At 37.5% G+C, this 19,322-nt stretch overlaps 1 protein-coding gene across 2 annotated transcripts in view; it reads left to right on the forward strand.

Annotated features, from left to right (window-relative positions):
- alcama (activated leukocyte cell adhesion molecule a) overlaps positions 1-19,322 on the forward strand; it is a 70,761-nt gene that overhangs the window by 43,330 nt on the left and 8,109 nt on the right. For both annotated transcript variants that reach the window (XM_079861829.1, XM_079861830.1), the window contains exons 2-8: positions 6,525-6,631; positions 6,799-7,018; positions 8,069-8,133; positions 14,749-14,836; positions 15,929-16,102; positions 18,474-18,598; positions 18,728-18,860. In XM_079861829.1, the coding sequence (XP_079717955.1) occupies positions 6,525-6,631; positions 6,799-7,018; positions 8,069-8,133; positions 14,749-14,836; positions 15,929-16,102; positions 18,474-18,598; positions 18,728-18,860 (912 nt within the window). The remainder of the gene's footprint in view (positions 1-6,524; positions 6,632-6,798; positions 7,019-8,068; positions 8,134-14,748; positions 14,837-15,928; positions 16,103-18,473; positions 18,599-18,727; positions 18,861-19,322) is intronic.

Here is a 19,322-nt window from a genome sequence, read left to right on the forward strand (position 1 = left end):
TGTGTGTCTGTGTGTGTGGGGGGGGGGGGGGGATTTGTCTATTCCATTTAATCTTTGTTTTTCAAGGTTTCAGGGGCTTTTGGGGCCCTTAACGTGCTCAAAAACTCTTGAAACTTTCCACACAGGTCAGAACCCACGGTCATCAGGGCCGGGCTGAAGCTGGTACCCGGGCGTGGCAGGGGGGCTCAACAGCGCCCCCTTGGACACGGTCTGAAAACTTGGTCCATATATCAAACACGCTTGCATGAATTAATATGAAACTCGGTACACATATAGATCTCATCGGGCCGAACAACTTCCGCACTTTAAGTTATTAGCTCCACCCAACAGGAAGTTGGCTATTATGGGTTGTTTGAAAAACGCATGCTGTGGAATTTAATGTACTCATCCTAGAGAATTCATCCAATCGCCTCCAAACTCGGTCAGCATGAAGTCAAGACATTGAGGATGATAAATTCCGGACGGATTTTTGATATCTCAAACGGTTTTGGCTGTGGCGAGGAAACAATGGCGAGAAAAGATAAAAACGAAGTGTTATAACTTCTGCATACATTAACTGATCTTGATGAAACGTCAGCAGTGTGTTCGTGGTAAGAGGCCGATCACATGTATGTAACTATTGTGAGTCAAGGTTATAGCGCCACCAACTGGCAGCAGGAAGTGTGTCACTTTCTAAATGCTTTTGACAAAAGTGAGGGGGTTAATTTTATGTACAGTCACAAAAATCAGTACACATATTGGTCTCATCGAGCCGGACAATTTTCTAATTTACAGTAATTAGCTCTGTGCAACAGGAAGTCAGATATTTTGGTTTGAATGTGGATTTCTTTGCAAAATCAGCCTCTGAATTTTTACCCACTCCTCTTAAGTGGTTTATTTTATTCCCACCAAACTTTTTCAACACGATGAAAATACATTAAAGATGCTAAATTGTAAACAGATAATAAATATCTCAAACGGTTTTGCTATGGCGAGGGATTAAAGTAATGTCAAAAAAGGAAACACTAAAAACCTCCTATCTTCTAAAAATTATACACCATTTATTTCTATATAAAATTATACAAATATCAGAACTAAACCCATTTTATTCTTTTTTTTTTCAATTTAATAATTGTTTATTTATTTTGTTACATATATATAATGTATATATATATTTTTTGTTACATTTACAGCAGCGATGAGGGCCCAAGCCGGTGACACCGCCACCCCGGTGGCTTTAGTGTAACTAAAGGCACCAGGGTGGCGGTGCCACCGGCTTGGGCCCGTAATCGCTGCTCGCAGCTATATTTGATTTTGTCTCCCTTAACATAAATATAATTAGTTATCACATTGGCCAAAATGTTATTAAATAAATTATTTAATTTTTATTAAATTATTTAGCAAGTAATAAAAAAAACAAAGCAGTTCAGCAGTGAATGGTTTTCTCTTGTCAGATTTCTTCAGGCTGAAGCAGAAGGTACGTTGTTCACCATGGGAATGAAAACGGCATTCATTTGGGCGAATTTGTTTTAACAAAGGCAAAGAGAACAAAACATCTGAATAACAGTGCCAGGAAAGAGGCTATATTCTGCTGTGAAATTACCCAGTGGGAGCAAGTTGACCCTGAGGACAGTGCAAATGCTCAGCGAATATTAGCACTATTAGTTTGGCGAGCACAATAAAAGCACTTCAGACACAGTGAATCATCTCTACCTCTTCTGATGCCGCCAAAAGCACTTGTACTGGCCAGAGCTTATACTCTTTGAATACAAACTTGCTGAAGATGCTTTTTTGTCCACACCAAATACTATAAACAAGTATTAGGTGGTGTTGGCATTGGGATTGCTGGTGCGTATGCATTTATGTGAGCTCAAATATTTCCACGTCTTCAGTATTATCCAAGCAACATCACATTCTGCAAAAAAATGAAACACTTTTGATGAGATAGACCTACTCTTTGAATGGCCCAGTGTCCCAGCGAGAGATGTTTTGGGATGAAATTGTTTTCCTGCTGAGATTTTTTTATTTAAAGTCCAATCGCTCATCTTTGAGGTTTTGATAGTTTTGACAGAAAACAAATTGTCCTTGTTGGTTTGTTTTTGTTCATCCAGCTGTAGCAAAAGCAGTGTGATACACGGCTCTCCCTCTTTTAACCAAGGAATTTCTGTGACAGTTATTGTATATTATTTTATTTATATTTTTTTATAGCCAATAAACACATTCAGCATAAATAGAAAGAGATAGAAATTTAAATGCCCTTTTTAACTTCAATTTTATTTCCATGACTTTTGCAAGTGTGAAAATTAGTGTGAAAATTTTGAAATTCCCTATATTTCCAGGTTTTCTATGACCGTGGGAACCCTGGTGATAAGAGCTTTTTCTGTCAGCGCACAAACACAGTCATAGAGAAGGACTCTCTGCAGTGTGATAGATGTGGTCGCTGCGGGTTGTTTAAATAAGGTCGCCACCGACATTTCTGAAAACCAGAAACAACTCAGCAACAATCAGGCTTGATTTCACTTCAGACATGTCTGGTCTCTGGAACTCTCTCTCACGTCCATACTTAAACACTTTTCCTGTATAAGAGACTTTTTGACATTTTAAAATTTGAATGCCTCCATTGGATGGCTGACTTTGACATTCATGCATTAGAAAGTTTTGTTACAAACGCAAATATTTCTACTTAAAGGAATTGTTCACTTAAAAATTTAAATTCTGTCATCATTTACTCATTTCTTTCTTCTGCTGAACACAAAGTAAGATACTTTGAAGAATGTTGGGAACCAAACAGTTGATGAACCCCATTGATGGACCCCATTGACTTGTTAGGTAACCGACATTATTGATACCTCGTACTGTTCTGACTTAATACATTATGAGTTCTTAGTTTAGGTTTTATGGTCTGCAGTTATTCAAATTTTTTAAAGCAGGACTATTTTTACTTTGACAAACTTGAAAGCGCAATGCTTGTTGTGGGCCACTCAACCAAAAAAAATAAAAATAAAACACTGAGACACACACAACAGTTAGAGAGGTTTGTCTGAATGTGTATTGCTTTACAGTAGCAGTGACGCTTCAAATTATGATATTGATATTATAATATTGAAACGTGCGCATGAAATTAAATTTAAATTAAATTAAATTAATTTTGGAAACTAAATTAAAGCACATATATCTGCTCATACTGAAAAAAATTCTAAAAATCAACATAAACTAGTCAACTTTAAAAACTGATTAGTCGTTATTGGATGACTACATGATAAATCATGACTGAAATCTAGTTTTCGAGTTCAGTTTAAGCTGGCCTGGTCTAGCATTTAAAACCTAAACCAGCAAATCAGACCAGCCTGACCAGGTTGGAGGACCAACTTACACCAGCAAACCAGTTTCAGCTAGATTAAGCTGTTTCTTTCAACAGTGCAATCATGTTTTTGACAGGTTTCAGAAGGGTTTATCCATTTGTGTTTAAACAGTCTTCTCTATATAACCCTCTTTCCTTGTCTTTATTCAATGTCAGAATCTTCCAGCAGATTATCTGTTGTCATGGTGCTTTCCCACCTGTGCAGGTATCACATGTCCGTGTGCTGTGATGTATTTTAGCACAGTCTGCTATCCAAACAGTGAATAGTCTTTAGATTAATGTAGACCCTGCTATGTACACAATGCTTTCCACACCTGTCCTTTTCGGCTGTCACCATCTCAGTTCTTCCACGGGATGTATTAATAGCTCAGAGCTTTTAGCACAAAAAAATAAAAAAATTGTGTGTGAAAAAGGTTTCTCACTTCTGTCATATATTAGAACCTGTTCAAGAAAGAGTGACTGCCAAGCCTGTTTAAAGGAGTAGTTAATTCATAGATTAATATTCTGTCATCGTTTACTCAACCTCATGTCTTTTCAAACCCATATGCTAATTTTTTTTCCCCCTTTCAACACAAAAGGGAATTTTGAAATGGCCATTTTCCATTAAGTTCATAGTGAAGATGTCTTGTCAATCCACAAAAAGGACAAAAAAGTATGGAAACCTGTTTCTGCATCAGAGTAAAAAAATAAATAAAAATAAAAAGGTAATATTGCTGATTTCTTCACTAGGGGTGGGAATCACAGGGTACCTCACAATACGCGACACATAGCACATGGCTCACGATACCGATAATATCACGATATAGCAATTCTGCGATTTATCAATATATTGCTAGACAATCCTATAATGACACATCACGATATCTAACTATGAAAATAAAATGCCCAATAAAGGTTAAGTGCAGGTTTTCTCTCTTTATTAAAGTCTAAAATTTTAGAAAACAGCACAAAAAGTAAATGGCACATTTTAATTAATTTTTTTTTTTTTTTTTTTTATGAGATCAGGGTGATGGCGTTGGAAGTGGCTTTGCACGTGTTTGGTATTACCTGTGCACTTAACTCTTACCGGCAGCACTCGGCATCTATTATTTTACTCACACTGCTGTCCGCTATCCCGTTAAAAACCTCTTTTTCTTAAGCTAGTTAACTTATGTTCACGTTTCCCTCTTTGTGTGTTGAGCTGGGAGCTGGGAAATCTATTTAAAGCGCATTATTTTATTAATTAAAATAGAGAAGCAGTTTTTTATGCATTTATATTGTGACAGATTGAAACCATTATTTATAGTTCTAGATTTTTTTAAAGTCTTTCAATGTAGAATTTTCTATACAAATATTTATGTGGTTTTCAATATGTTAGGAGAAAGGCTTCTGAGTATCTGTTAATATACTAATTTATGCGAGTAGGAAGAATGAGATTGAAGACATTTCTGGACAAGATGTACTGATGTTTTTTTTCTAATTGAAATAAATCAAGAGTAATTACAGATTTAAATTTAGTATGATTTGTCATAATTTGAAATGAAAAGGTGTAGTAGAGAGGTATTATGTTTTGTTTGCGAAGGGACATTATTTTTGCAATGTTTTTGCAGTAAAGGAGTATTTTATGGTATTGTTTATAAATGCCGGTTTAAAGAGTTTTTTATTGTGTTTGTATATGTAAATGTGTGATTATTTTTTGGTATATGTATATATAGTGGCTTTATATTTTAGAACGCTATGTATTACAATTGCACCTTTAGACTTTATATTACACAACTGCAAACTTTACATTTTGCAATTCCAACTTTATATTGCACTTTATATTCTTATTCTAAACTTTGTCTGGGGGGGGGAGCAATAAAAAAAATCCTTTTGTGTTCAACAGAACAAATAATAGCATACCATTTTTTTGTGAAATATTACTTTAGCCAACACATTGGCCATTGTGTGCATATTGATTGCTTGTTTAATGCCAGTATTCCTGTATCCAGAGGCAGGTTATGTAAAGTGAAATGCAGTCTCTGTGCAGATTAGTCTGTATTCAGTGGTTCAAAATGACCTGTTCTGCTGAATTGATGTGAGTGTGTATGTGTTTTCTAGCGTGTCTACTGTATATCGGTATTGTTTCTGCTTATCAGCTCTTTTATCCTCTGCAGTGCAGCCACTCAGTCAATATTAAAACTGCTATCACAATGAAAAGTTGAGAATATGGGAAACAATCGCCCTGGAGGCAAGGCTGAATTCGTGTGTAAGAGCGGTTGCCTACAGCTAGCCTCTTCGGTTTGACCACAATTTGAACCTTCGTTGTTCAGGCTCTTTGATTAGTCTCTCTTGGAGACGGAGCGCCGATGGAAGTGGGCGGACCGTGAAGTCCCTTCAGCCGTGACCTTTCAACCCCTTTACTGCTTTACCTAAATCCACCGTGCCACTGAACATGGGGCCTCATCGCCATGACAACCTCACCAGGCCATTAATAAAGGGCCCTGCAATCTTTAAGTACTAAGTTTTACTCAACACTCTTAAGGAACTGTAGATTCAGGCTCCGATTCATACTGTTAATGTGCAAAATATACCAGCTATTTCGTGTCACATTGCCAACTCTTTTTGCGCTTCAGACTATAATCGACTGTTTGTGATTGTCAGCGCTTATCTGCGAAAGACAGTAGGATGTTTACAGAGCTCACCGGCACAAGTGAAAAACAACGTTGTCGTGTCGGCAGAGGAATGATACCATGCAATCTATCAAACCAGATGACAATGTTCAGCTTCCACGCCTGTTATTTCATTCCGTGCCTAAACGCACAAGCTAATGTGCCGACAATTATGCATACATGCATGCACTCACTTCCCATGAGAATATTTCAGACCTTTTTATTTATTTTTTATGCAGAACTGCTGCATGCACGTAACTCATCATCGGTGGCCTTGCATTGAACGTGCTTTTTGTTTTTTTCCGATTCTGCTAACACATCTAATTTAAAATTAAGATGCATAGCGTGCACATGTTTTGGGAATAATCAAAACAAGACCTATCCTCCCTCCCCATTTCTTGTTGCTCTGTTTGGGAGATGAGATAATGCCCTGATGTTTTGTGTATGCACGCGTGTGTCGCATTTGACAGTAATTTCTGTCGATGCTTCACAGCCGCTCTGTTTGATACCAACCCTGCATCTAAAACAGGATGTTCTTGTCTTGTATTTTCCAGGGAGCTGTGTGCAGACAGTTATAGGTCTGTACGGTGAGACCATCGAAGTGCCATGCAACAATGGAAATAACAAGCCAAATGGCATTATTTTCACCAAATGGAAATATGTGAGTTTTGCTCTTTGTATCCTACTAAGCATCTGGGCTGTTACTCTGCCCTGTCTGGGTAGCCAAGCATACAGCTACTCTCACCATCATATTGATTTCTAATTTAATCTTTATAGGTGCTAAATGTGTGTTTGTCGGTTTGCTAATGGCCCTGTTATCTCGTTCAGGTGAAAGATGATGGCACTCCCGGCGATCTACTCGTGAAACAGGCTTTGAAAGAGCAGGCGACCGTGTCCGCCACGGACGGCTACAAAAGTAGGGTTAGCATCGCCGCTAACTCCAGCCTGCTGATCTCTCAGGGCTCTCTGACCGACCAGAGAGTCTTCACCTGCATGGTGGTGTCTTTAACCAACCTGGACGAATACCCTGTGGAAGTCAAAGTTTACAGTGAGTATACATAAAATACACACTCACACAAAATGCTTAATAAATCAGAGAGGAGAATAAGATTATTCACAAACTGCTTTAGTCTATGATGATATGATAGTCTCAAATTGTATTGGAAAGTGGCTGTGGAGATGTCAGATATGGGGGAGAATGACATGTGTAGCCTTGATATGCTTGCATGCTTTTAGATGGATATCAGAGAAATTGATAATGCACACTGTATTCCACCAAAGATCAGAAAGATTGGCTGTTCTCTGGAATTTTTTGTGCATACTATATATGTGTATATATATATATATAAAATCATTAAATTCAGTAAATGGCATACAGTTATCACTCAAGTCAACTAAATTTAATTTTGTGTAAAAAAAAAAAAAAAATTTACTTTCATCAAAAAGAGCTTTTTAAAACCTGCAGTTGATATTGCTTGCAGTGCATTCGTCACACAGTAAATGGAAAGCCAAGTGGAGGGAATTGAATGTTGGAATACAATATTGGTCACACTGTGCTCCGGTTGTAACTATAATACATATTTTGGCGAATGAATTAGGTGGTCTGGATAGTTACGTAATTTCAAGAATTATCTTTACTTGCTTAAACATTTAAAAGTGTGTGTGTGTGGCCTGGTAAACCCTACATTATGGGGACACAAATGTCCTCACAAAGATGGCAATATCCGAAATCCTTGTCCTTGTAGGGACATTATTTGGTTCCCATAAGGAAAACAGCTTATAAATCATCCTATGCGTTTTTTTTTTTTAATGAGTTCAAATGTTTAATAAGAAAATGTGAAATTCAAATATATATATCACTTCCCTATTATATATATATATATACTTTAAATGTATACTTTATTTAAATGTAGAATAAAGTATACATTTAAAGTATATATATATAAATGTATACTTTATTTAAATGTAGAATCCAGATTAAAAAAAGTAACTTCCCAGATTCTATGCAAACAGAACAATATAAATTATGTTGACAGTATTCATATCACAGTATGATACTATGCTTTACTAATATACAGTGCCTTATCTCTTATTGCAGAAAAACCATCAACCCCTATAATCAAAAATAAAGCGAAGGAGCTGGAAAATGAAAAGCTAACACAGGTGAGTCACTGTCTTTACACTGTCCCTTTAACTCCCAGAACTTCTGCTGCTGCTGTTATTGCCTGTAGACGGTGTTTGCTCCAGTACACAAACGAGCCAGTGTACTAACAATGTGCGGGGCCAAACCCTGTGCCTTTGTTTTCATTACCCAGCATTTCTCTCCAGTAATCTCAACATTGACACACACCTGCTGTTATCACAGTCAGAGGCGGCTCAAAGACGATGCTAATGATACGGACATCAGTGAATGTGGGGCGTCTGTGGGGCGTATACACCTGATTTTGGCAGTGCTTGAGCGATTGTCACCCACGGCTACATAGGAAACAGACACTTTTATGTTGTCTAGAGTTTGCATCTCAAACACAGGACGACAGTAATATTATTCGGTTGCATGAGAAGAGGAAGGAGCTTTGATTTGAACTACTTGGAGCAGATACAAGGCTTCCCACGCAGCACTTGTTTGTAAATGGAGCTGGGGGTCGTTATTTTTCATTTCCTTCCTCTATCTCTTTCTCTTTTTTTAATGTAGTTCAGAGGCGCAAGGATCTTAGAGTCTGGCTGAGGTGGAGGTGTGGGGTGGGGAAGGCTGGGGTTGTGTATACAGCAATATGGGTCTCTTTTTTTTTTCCGTGGCCACCCACCGAGGTCTGTCGTGTTCAAAGTGCTGAGACTTGCTTAGACAGAGAGAGGGGAAGGGCACGAAAGAAAGAGTGCCGCCTCTGAATATATAACATTTCAAATAGCTACTTGTCTTGAAAACATGCAGGGTGGCTGGCTGAAGGTCTCTAGAAAGAAGAAATTGGAAAGAGAGGGGTGAATACAGGTGTGCCACTTTTTCAAAAAAAAAGGCTGTACACAGATTGATTTAAAATGATGTTTGTGTATATTTTTCAGTGATAATGGCAGCAGTTAGTCATGAAAAGGTTAAGGAGAGTCATATTGCTAATTTTCACCAGAATTGGTTCTTTAAAATCATTTGGGAATTTATAAAGTGAAGTCTGGATCAGAGGTGGAGAAATTCTGTACAGTCACAAAAACAAACCGCATGACCAGTGTATTTCTCAAACTATTGACAGATCCTGTTAGTGAAAAAAGTGAGAAGAGATTGTTGAATAAAGTCGTTATTTGTGGGGATTTTGCACACAAAAAGCATTCTCGTCGACTCATAACAGTAAGGCTGAACCACTGTCGTCACATGGACTATTTAACAATGTCTTTACAACCTTTCTGGGCCTTGAAAGTTGTAATAACACTGCAGTCCATGTAGTCAAGTCAAGTCAAGTCAAGTCAAGTTTATTTATATAGCGCTTTTCACAACATAGGTTGTATCAAAGCAGCTTCACAGTAATAAATTAAAACAATACATCAATGTTTGTTTCTAGTGGAACGTCCACGTTTGGTAATGCTGATCAATAGTATCGTTGATTGATTAATTAAATTAAATATCCCCAAATATCCCCAACTGAGCAAGCCAAAGGCAACAGTGGCAAGGAACCGAAAAACTCCATCAGGTGACCTAATGGAGAAAAAAAAAACCTTGGGAGAACCCGGGCTCAGTCGGGGGCCAGTTCTCCTCTGGCGTTTATGAACTAGAGGTCGGATTTAACTGTAACATTAAAAGTATTATATGAATGCCTGGCTGAAGAGATGCGTCTTTAATCTAGTTTTAAACTGGGAGAGCGAGTCTGAGCAACGAACAGTATCAGGAAGACTATTCCAGAGTTTTGGAGCTAAATGTGAAAATGCTCTCCCTCCTTTGGTGGATCTGGATATCCTAGGTATGACCAAAAGCCTCGAATTTAGTGACCTTAAAGAGCGCGATGGATTATAGGGCGATAGAAGATCCGTTAAATAGACTGGAGCTAAGCCGTTTAGGGCTTTAGTCAGTAGCAATACCTTGTAATTAATACGGAACTTTATAGGTAACCAATGTAGTGATGATAAAATTGGTGTTATATGATCATATTTTCTTGATCTAGTTAGAACTCTGGCGGCGGCATTTTGGACTAACTGTATCTTGTTTATTGAGGTTGCAGGACAACCGGCTAATAAAGCATTACAGTAATCTAGTCTCGAGGTCATGAACGCATGAACTAACTTTTCTGCGTCAGAAACTGATAGCATGTTACGTAGCTTAGCAATGTTTCTAAGGTGGAAAAAGGCTGTTCTTGTAACATATGAAATATGATTTTCAAAAGACAGGTTGCAGTCTAATATAACACCCAGGTCTTTTACTGTAGAGGATAAAGTAACAGGACATCCTACTATGTTAAAGTTGTATTGTGAGAGGTTTTGTGGGTGGTTTTTTGAACCGATGATTAATACCTCTGTCTTGTCTGGATTTAATAAAAGAAAATTGCGCGTCATCCAATCTTTTATATCTTTAACACACTCTGTCAATTTGGATAATTTAGCGTTTTCATCTGGCCGTGATGAAATATAGATTTGAGTGTCATCAGCATAACAATGGAAACTAATTCCATGTTTCCTTATAATATTTCCAAGTGGCAGCATATATATTGAAAATAACAGAGGGCCTAACACAGATCCCTGCGGCACTCCATAGTTTACTGGAGTTATGATCGATTTTTCTCCATTTAAGGGACAGAAAGCCCTCAGATTTCATCAAAAATATTTTAATTTGTGTTACGTACTGTAGATGAACTAAGGTCTTACGGATTTGGAACGACATAAGGGTGAACTAACCCTTTAATAATAGTATGATGACAATTTTCTGTTAGTCAAACAGTAGCCTCAACGTGTATCGATTTGAACTGTACTGCAGAAAGACTTATATAATTATATAAATTATATAATTTATCAAGTTTTTGTATTGACTTGGTACCAGTTTAAGTACTGGTGGGTACTTTTGACTTACTATAGTAATATAGTGGTGCTAATTTACAAAGAGGCGCCACTTAGGCAATGGTCTCTTGCAACACATTGTAACGCAAAGCACATGATCAGACGGCGTGTTGATTAAATTACTGAGATTATCCCGTGATTAGATTCCCCCTTCTTTAGTCTGGGACCTAATCAACGTACTGGAATACTCATTTACAAACACCTCCAGTGTCTCAAGATTCTGCCGCGTAAGACGTGCAGACCAAATGGCGCTCACAAATGGCTTAAATCATTGACGGCCTATCTGAAATAAACAGACTTACTGCTAAATCAACAGAAACCCTTTTGTTTATGGCCGGACTAACATCCGCTGACCAGTAGAGCGATCTCCGAAAAAACCCCTTGGGACATCTCGCACACTGATTTACACCTCAGAACAACAAGACTTTATCTGAACAAATGTCCCAAACCATGTTAAGTGCATCATTGTTAACAACGCACACACATAACCTCTCACCCCTCCCTCGAGGACGAAAGTTCAGCGCCAAGCTTGAACTCTCTAACTGTGTCAGCACACACACACACACAGAAACACACGCAGATCACACCACGTGTGAATCAAAATCATCTTGTGAAATGTTTAAAATGTATTCTCTTGATGTATGCATGATCCCTTATCCCAAATATTATGCCTATATAGTTTTATTGATTTGTAATCCATTTGATGTGACTATAATCGCGAAAAATCATGTATCCGCGGGTGACTATGTCATAAAGTTACCATTCGTGGTATCATTGTGCTCCATAAATCCCAACGGTGTGGAATCTTTAACCCAAAATATCAGAGGATGCATTCTCTTATTAATCCCAGTGTTATTAATGTTAGGAACGAATTTATCTTCCAATACTTAGTTGGAAGGGGCGTATCGACCCTCGAAACGTCAGGAGGTGGACCCGACCCGCCGTTAAGGACCATTGGCTCACATACGTGAGAGGGCGTGAGTTGGGCCCCTTTAAAATATCATGTTTTCCTCCTCTAAAGCGCACTTCGCCAGAGAGAGAAAGACGGACACGCCTTCTTCCATCCTTGGAAGCCTCGTTCGCGTTTATTTTCATTTTTCTTCCAAGTTTTTATTTTCTTAAAACTACTTTTACTTCAGTTGATAGTCTCCTTCAACCAACCAACGAAATCAACTTAAAGCTAAAATCATCTTGCTAAGTTTTCGCTCGTTTCCAGTCGCCATAGCAACTAGACGCTGTGACCTCTGTTTCGGTGACCACGTGACCAAGACGCTTTGTCTACTCCGACTCGACGCACGGACACACAAAGGCCGAGCTTCACCCAGAGTAACGTAGACTTTAAATTTACAATCTGAAGTGCTGTTTAAAGTGTCTAACATTACTGTGTCTATTGGGGTTTCGTTGTGAAAGACTGAGCTGTATCTATCTACCTCTAAATTCTTTCACTCACACTTACACACTCTTTTTCACACACATCTGCACATACACACACACATACAGTACACGCCCACACATCCACGTGTTCCTAGACAGAAACACGCCACCACGTGCTGCTAAAGGCGTGCTCCTACCCACACACACACACACTCCTCTCCTTATCACGCTCTCATTGTACACACACAAAGCCCATTCTCAAAAATCTCTCTCTCTCTCTCTCTCTCTTATATTCTCCCCTTTTCCTTCCCCTACTCTAACCTTTGATCTTACGTTTATTTTGTTGTATTCCTTATTTGCGATCGTATATTGTTTTTGTTTATGCATATTTACTCCTGTGTGATTTAAAATTAGTATATGTAACCAGTAGCTCGTTTGAATAAACTTTGTTAAATCATTTGAATTGAGATTGCCTGTTTGTTTCAATACTGAGTCCCTGAGTAGTGCAGATTTTTACCTCTTAACGCTCTACGATAAATTTCACTATTGAAAGAAATCTCGAATGGTCTAAAACACTAAGATAATTATTTTCTTTGTGGCCACAGAAAAGAATTGTCTATCAGTGTTAAAGACGTGAGATTTCCGTTCAGATATTGTACATTTTGTGTGCTGGACATACAGTTCGTACAATAAATGAACATTCTTCAACTTATACCTAAAATTTCCCCAAATTGAACATATTCTACCCGTCTATATCAGTGAGTACTACAAGTAATTGTGTAACCTCTGATATAAGCCGAGGTTTTGACCAATTCCCTATTTGGGAATTCTTTAATTCATGTAAGCAACATATGCATAGTCACATTAATGCTAATTTGAGCTAATTAATTCCCTAACATAAGTCATTGTTGTTACAACATTCTTCCTTGTCACAATGTTGCCTTGGCAAATAACTGATATAAAATAAGTTGTAGTTTAATTACTGAAAGGACTAAAACTTAAATGGAAATTAAAAATAAAATTCAGAGTATTGAAAATGTTTAAAGGTCACACTTTAAAAAAGGGTCCAATTCTCTCTATTAACTAACTATTAATTATGAGTTTTGCCTTAATAAACTCCTAATAACTGCTTATTAATACTTAGTAAGGTAGTTAAGTTTAGGTATTGAATAAGGTAGTTTGTGATTTATATGTAATAATAAACAGCCAATATCCTAGTAAAATGCATAATAAGCAACTAGTTAATAGTGAGAATTGGACCCTAAACTAAAAGTGGTACCATGCTATAATACTAAATAATACTAAAATAACATTGTTTTGCAAGATTAGTTTGAAAAAAACGATTAATTTTGCAATGGAATTGCATTTCTTGTTTTCAAATATTAAGAGTTAGTAATGAAACCGAAATTCTTACATTGGTTGCTAAAACAATGCAGAAAGCATATGCAAATATTCACTGCCATTAGTGGGCAGAATTCATTCTTCGTGAATCCCCCAGAGAGTCCAGGAAGGAAAGTGCTTAGTCAGAGCTGCTGCTCTGTTCCACGGCTCAATGGAAGCTGCAGGCTTCAGGCAGCACTCAGTGCTTGAGAGGTGATGTATCATGGTCCGGCTCCTGAAGAGGGTCCGGTGTGTGATCACGATCGGAATCACAGTACGGTGATTTCCCCCGCCCCATCTCCCCCTCGATGTGGTTCCTCTAAATCTTGGATTGCTCATGCCACCCTGAACACCTGAGCACATGCATCATCCTGCTGTCTGTTCTGCTTTCCTGACATTATTACCCTTCTCTCTTTCTGCTGATCTCTCTATCCTGGGGCAGATAGCTTGTCAGCATGTGATCCTGTCAGCGTGTTATTAATGCACAGCCTCTTCGGCCTCTGGTAGAGTTTTCACTCAACCAGAGAGAAGGAAAAGGGTGAGAAAAAGAAAGTGAGGAAATAGGAGACCTGTATCACAATTGTAGAGTTAAACCCCCGCTCACTTTTGCTCATACAGATGATGTCATTATATATATCAAGGTATCTTCCCTGGGCCACCCTGGGACTTACCCACCAGAAGTACAGCAGCAGTGGGATAAAAGTACCTTGAAGGTCGTGAACCTTCATTAAGGAAAGTCCCAAAGAAAAGTGTCCCAGAGTCACAAAACATTCAAATCATGTCAAGTGTGGAAATGACACTTCATACGACAATCTCATGTGATACTATGTGTCATGAGTCTATAAATAGATGTGCAAGACACAGGCGAAACCGAAAGTTTTTGAGTATCGCAGACTTGAACCTCTTCCAAATTCATAAGAAGTTTCGATACAGTTCTCTAATACAGATGCACTATTTTTTTCTTTTTCTGTGTGTGTGTGTTTGTTTGTATGTCAGTTGGGGGAATGTGTGGTGGAGAGTGCAAACCCAGCGGCAGATCTCACCTGGATGAGGAACAACCAGTCTCTGGTGGATGACGGCAAGAGTGAGTTCATATCATCTGGAATCTGGAGAATCAGATTTATAGTGTGTTATGAGCATATATATATATATATGTATATGTATATGTATATATATATATATATATATATATATATATATATATATATATATATATATATAGATATATATATATAGATATATAGATATATATAGATATATATAGATATATATCTATATATATATATATATATATATATATATATATATATATATATATATATATATATATATATGAAGAGTTCAGATGCAAAAGCCTCTAAGTGCCATCTGAAATTTTCTTCTAGAATGATCATTTTTATGAAGCTCGTATATTTAAGTTCAGTAATTTCACTTAAATGATAATGAAAATGACCTATTAATTGCCATTTAAGTGAAATTACTGAACTTAAATAACCGAGCTTGATAAAAATGATCATTCTAGAAGAAAATTTCAGATGGCACTTAGAGGCTTTTGCATCTGAACTCTTCATATATATATATATATATATATATATATATATATACACACATATTCATATATATACACACACATACATAAAATATATATATATATATATATATATATATATATATATATATATATATATATATATATATATATATATATATATATATATATATATATGCAGACATTTTTTTATATATATATAAATTTTGACGTGATACAGAACTATTCCTGACACTAATTTTACCGTCTCTCTGAAATAAAGAAGATTCATTTAACAAACAAAAAAAAAGCATTAACAGATTGCCATGACATTTTATGTTACGTATTTTAGTATTCTCAGCTTGTGGTTTGAGACTGACCAGTTTTCTTGCTAACCCAGATGTATATGCAGTTTTGTTCTTCTAAAATAACCTTTACAAAAAGAAAAAAGAAAGGGAACTTGCCCCTTTAACTGTTGCTCAAGTCTCGAGCTCACGGCTGATTGGTTTGTGGTTAGTGGACATTCTGACAGTATTGACAGACTTAAGCTGTTGTTACGTGGTGTCAGGCACTTCCAGTGTGACAGTCACTGTGTTAGTCAGCTCTAATGACTGATGTGTCTATATGTGTGTTTGTGTGTGACTGCAGCGGTCATTATAAGATCTACTGTCACCAAGGACCCAGTCACCGGTCTGTCCAGCTCCTCTTCCAGTCTGGAGTACACCGCCAGGAAAGAGGATGTGACATCACAGTTCACCTGTACAGCAAAGCATAAGATTGGCCTCAACCAGGTTTCAGCACCAGAGACCTTCCCAATTCACTGTAAGTAACTTAATTGATGCAAATTATATTAAAAAAATCTCTCTTTTTTTTAACACACACTACCATTCAAAAAGTTGGGGTTGGTTAGATTTTTCACAAAAAAAAAATGAAAGTCTCTTATACTCACCAAGGCTGCATTTATTTAATGAAAAATACTGTAAAACTATAATATTGTGAAATTATTACAATTCAAAATAGCTGTTTTCTATTTAAATATATTTTAAAATGTACATGATGAAAAATCTGAATATTCAGCATCATTCCTCCAGTATTCAGTCACATGATCCTTCAGAAATCATTCTAGTATGTTGATTTTGGGCTCAAGAAACATTTATTATAATTATCAGTCAGTGCTGAAAATGGTTGTAATGCTTAATATTTTTTGTGGAATCCATGATACTTTTTTTCAGGACTTTTAATGAATATAAAGATCAAAAGAACAGCATTTATTTGAAGTAGATTATTTTGTAACATTATAAATGTATTTCTTGTCAGTTTTGTTTAATTTAAAGCATCCTTGATAAAGTCATGGACGAAATTTACATAGAGGATAGTGCCTTAAAACGATAAATCTGACCAAAGTGGTGCTCAACACACATTTTTGCTTCATCCTGAAAAAAAAAAAAAAAAAAAAAAAATGAACAAATGATAAAATAATGCTATATAAACCAGTTATGTATAAATATAGTACAGTGCAACACCAGACAATGAAATAAAAACTTGAAAGAAAATATTAATGTAACCAAGTTATGAATAAGCCTAAAAGAAAAATATACATTTTGAGATGCTTTAAATGCAGAGAATGTAGGGAACATCTGATAGAGAGTGCTAAGGCATTCCAAAACATGCTTTAAATGCAGATAGTGTCGGGAATATCTGATAGAGAGAGCGAAGGCATTCCAAAACATTCTGAAAAAGCCTTGTCGACTCGTTTTTAATCCTGATTTTGGAACAGTTTGGAGCAGCTGCTGGGAAGAAGATCTGAGTGTATTGAGGCTTAAAAGATCTGATATGCTAGTAGGAGTCCATGGAAGGTTTTAAATGCAAAAACTAAAATCTTAAAATCAATTGTGTATTGCACCATTGAAGAAGAGCTAAGAAAGGCGAGATATGCTCCCTCTTATTTTCGCGGTCACGAGAGTGAGAGCCCCCAGGTTTTTGACGTGGGTACGAATATTTGCTTGAAGGGGAAACGGGTAAATAAAATAATTGCTTTCCTGGAACTATACGGTTATCCGGACCACACCTATTTGGGTAGGGTTAGGGTTAGGTTAACCGTATAGTACATTTACGTGTGGTCCGGATAACCGTATAGTACCGATTTCCTTTTTGATTATTGTATTATTACTAAAAGCCATTACATTACATTTAGCAATTTAACTGATGTTTGTATCCAAAGTGACTTACATGAGGAATATCACAAGCAATTTATCAGCCAAGTGCCAATGTTATTTATTATTATTTATATAAAAAATATATTTTAAAAAAGTGCATAACAGTCATTCAGACTACCCTAGTTGGGCTGTATGGTTTTGTGCACAGCCAGCAAAGACAATGTAATAAAAAATGTATATATACAGTACCTGTTTATTTATGTACAGTACCAGTATGTGCATTTTGAGTCATCTTGTGTTTTATTTCATGGTTATCAGTCTTTATATCATCAAATTCAATTCAGGTAAAATGTTATTTATTGTGCCAGTAGATTACTATACTGTACATGGCTACTTGTACACAAACCAGCACCCCCTAGAGGTGGATCTGCCTTATTATCCCAGGGATAAAAAAAAAAAAAAAAAATTGTGATGGTAGTCAAGAGCTGGGGCTTCTTCCCTTCCTGAGATGTGGCACATGCTGTGTCTAGCGCTTTGATGCTTTATTTGTTTGATTTTACAGCTGGTTTGAGGGGTCCATGTTCACGGGGATCTGCGTATCTGTACATCACCCAGTATATGATGCCATCTCTCGAGTCCTGAACCTTAAATTGAAGGTCTCAGCTGGTAGCCAGGCTCAATTTGATGGGTTTTTAACAGGCATAATGCTGGTAACCGAGTCTGCTGTTGTGTCTCACTCTCTCTCTCTCTCATCTGAATGCTGAGAGGTTTGTTCAGTGCCTCAGGGTTAAGATGTGATGTGAAATGCTCTGTGGCTGCTGGGTAAGAAAACGAGGGCGAGAATGAGAGACTGCAAATGGTTGTGGAAATGAAGGCGTTTAAGCCCCTTGGGGTCTGCAGAATGGCACGGTGTCTTAGAGAATGTTTTTTTAGTTGCTTGCTATTGCTACATGTTGGAAAGTCACACCGCATCCCTGCAATGACAGCCATCTTCCTCTGTCTCTTCTAATGTTTGTTTTCTCTCCTTTCTCTTTCAGACCCCACTGAGACGGTGAATCTACAGGTTGTTTCTCAGAGCCCCATTAGGGAAGGTGATGATGTGACATTGAAATGCCAGGCGGATGGAAACCCTCCTCCCACCAGCTTCAACTTCAACATTAAGGTGAGAGATCACTGGCCGTGTCCACAGCAACTATACCAGTCTTTCATCTCCAGGGTCCTGCTGTCTGCCCTCTATCCTTCCTTACAGGTTAATTACACCATCCCTCTCTCTCTCTCTCGCCATCTTCAGGGCAAGAAGGTCACGGTGATGGACAAGAACGTCTACACTCTGACTGGCGTTACCCGAGACGACAGTGGCGTGTACAAGTGCTCCCTGCTTGACAATGAAGTAATGGAGTCCACTCAGATCGTCACAGTGAGCTGTGAGTGGGAAAAAGATGCTCTCTTCTTCTCTATCTCTCTTCCATCTCTCCCTAAGGGCACCTACACACTAGAGAAAGACCTGATGGAGCGTTTGACGGATATGGAAAGATCTTTTTGAGGTTTTGGAAAGAGCAGAGTCAGTTTAAAGGGATAGTTCACTTTGAAATTAAATTTTGGTATGTTTTAGCTTACCTCAAGGGCATCCAAGATGTAGGTGTCTTTGTTTCCGCAGTAGTTTCAATTTTGATATTTTTAGGTCAAACCGTTCTTGTCTGTCAGTCATTTAATGCAGGTCTGTGGTCACTGTCTCAAAGAGCATGCACAGAGTCCAAATTAAAACAATTCCCCAACGTCCAAATTAAACAATTCCCCATCGTAAGTACACATTGATGGCCTAAGACACGAAACGAGCGGTTTGTGTGAGAAAACGAACAGTATTTATATCGTTTTTTAACTCTTGT

The sequence above is a fragment of the Squalius cephalus genome (genome assembly GCF_949319135.1).
Source record: "Squalius cephalus genome assembly, chromosome: 24".
NCBI lineage: Eukaryota > Metazoa > Chordata > Actinopteri > Cypriniformes > Leuciscidae > Squalius > Squalius cephalus.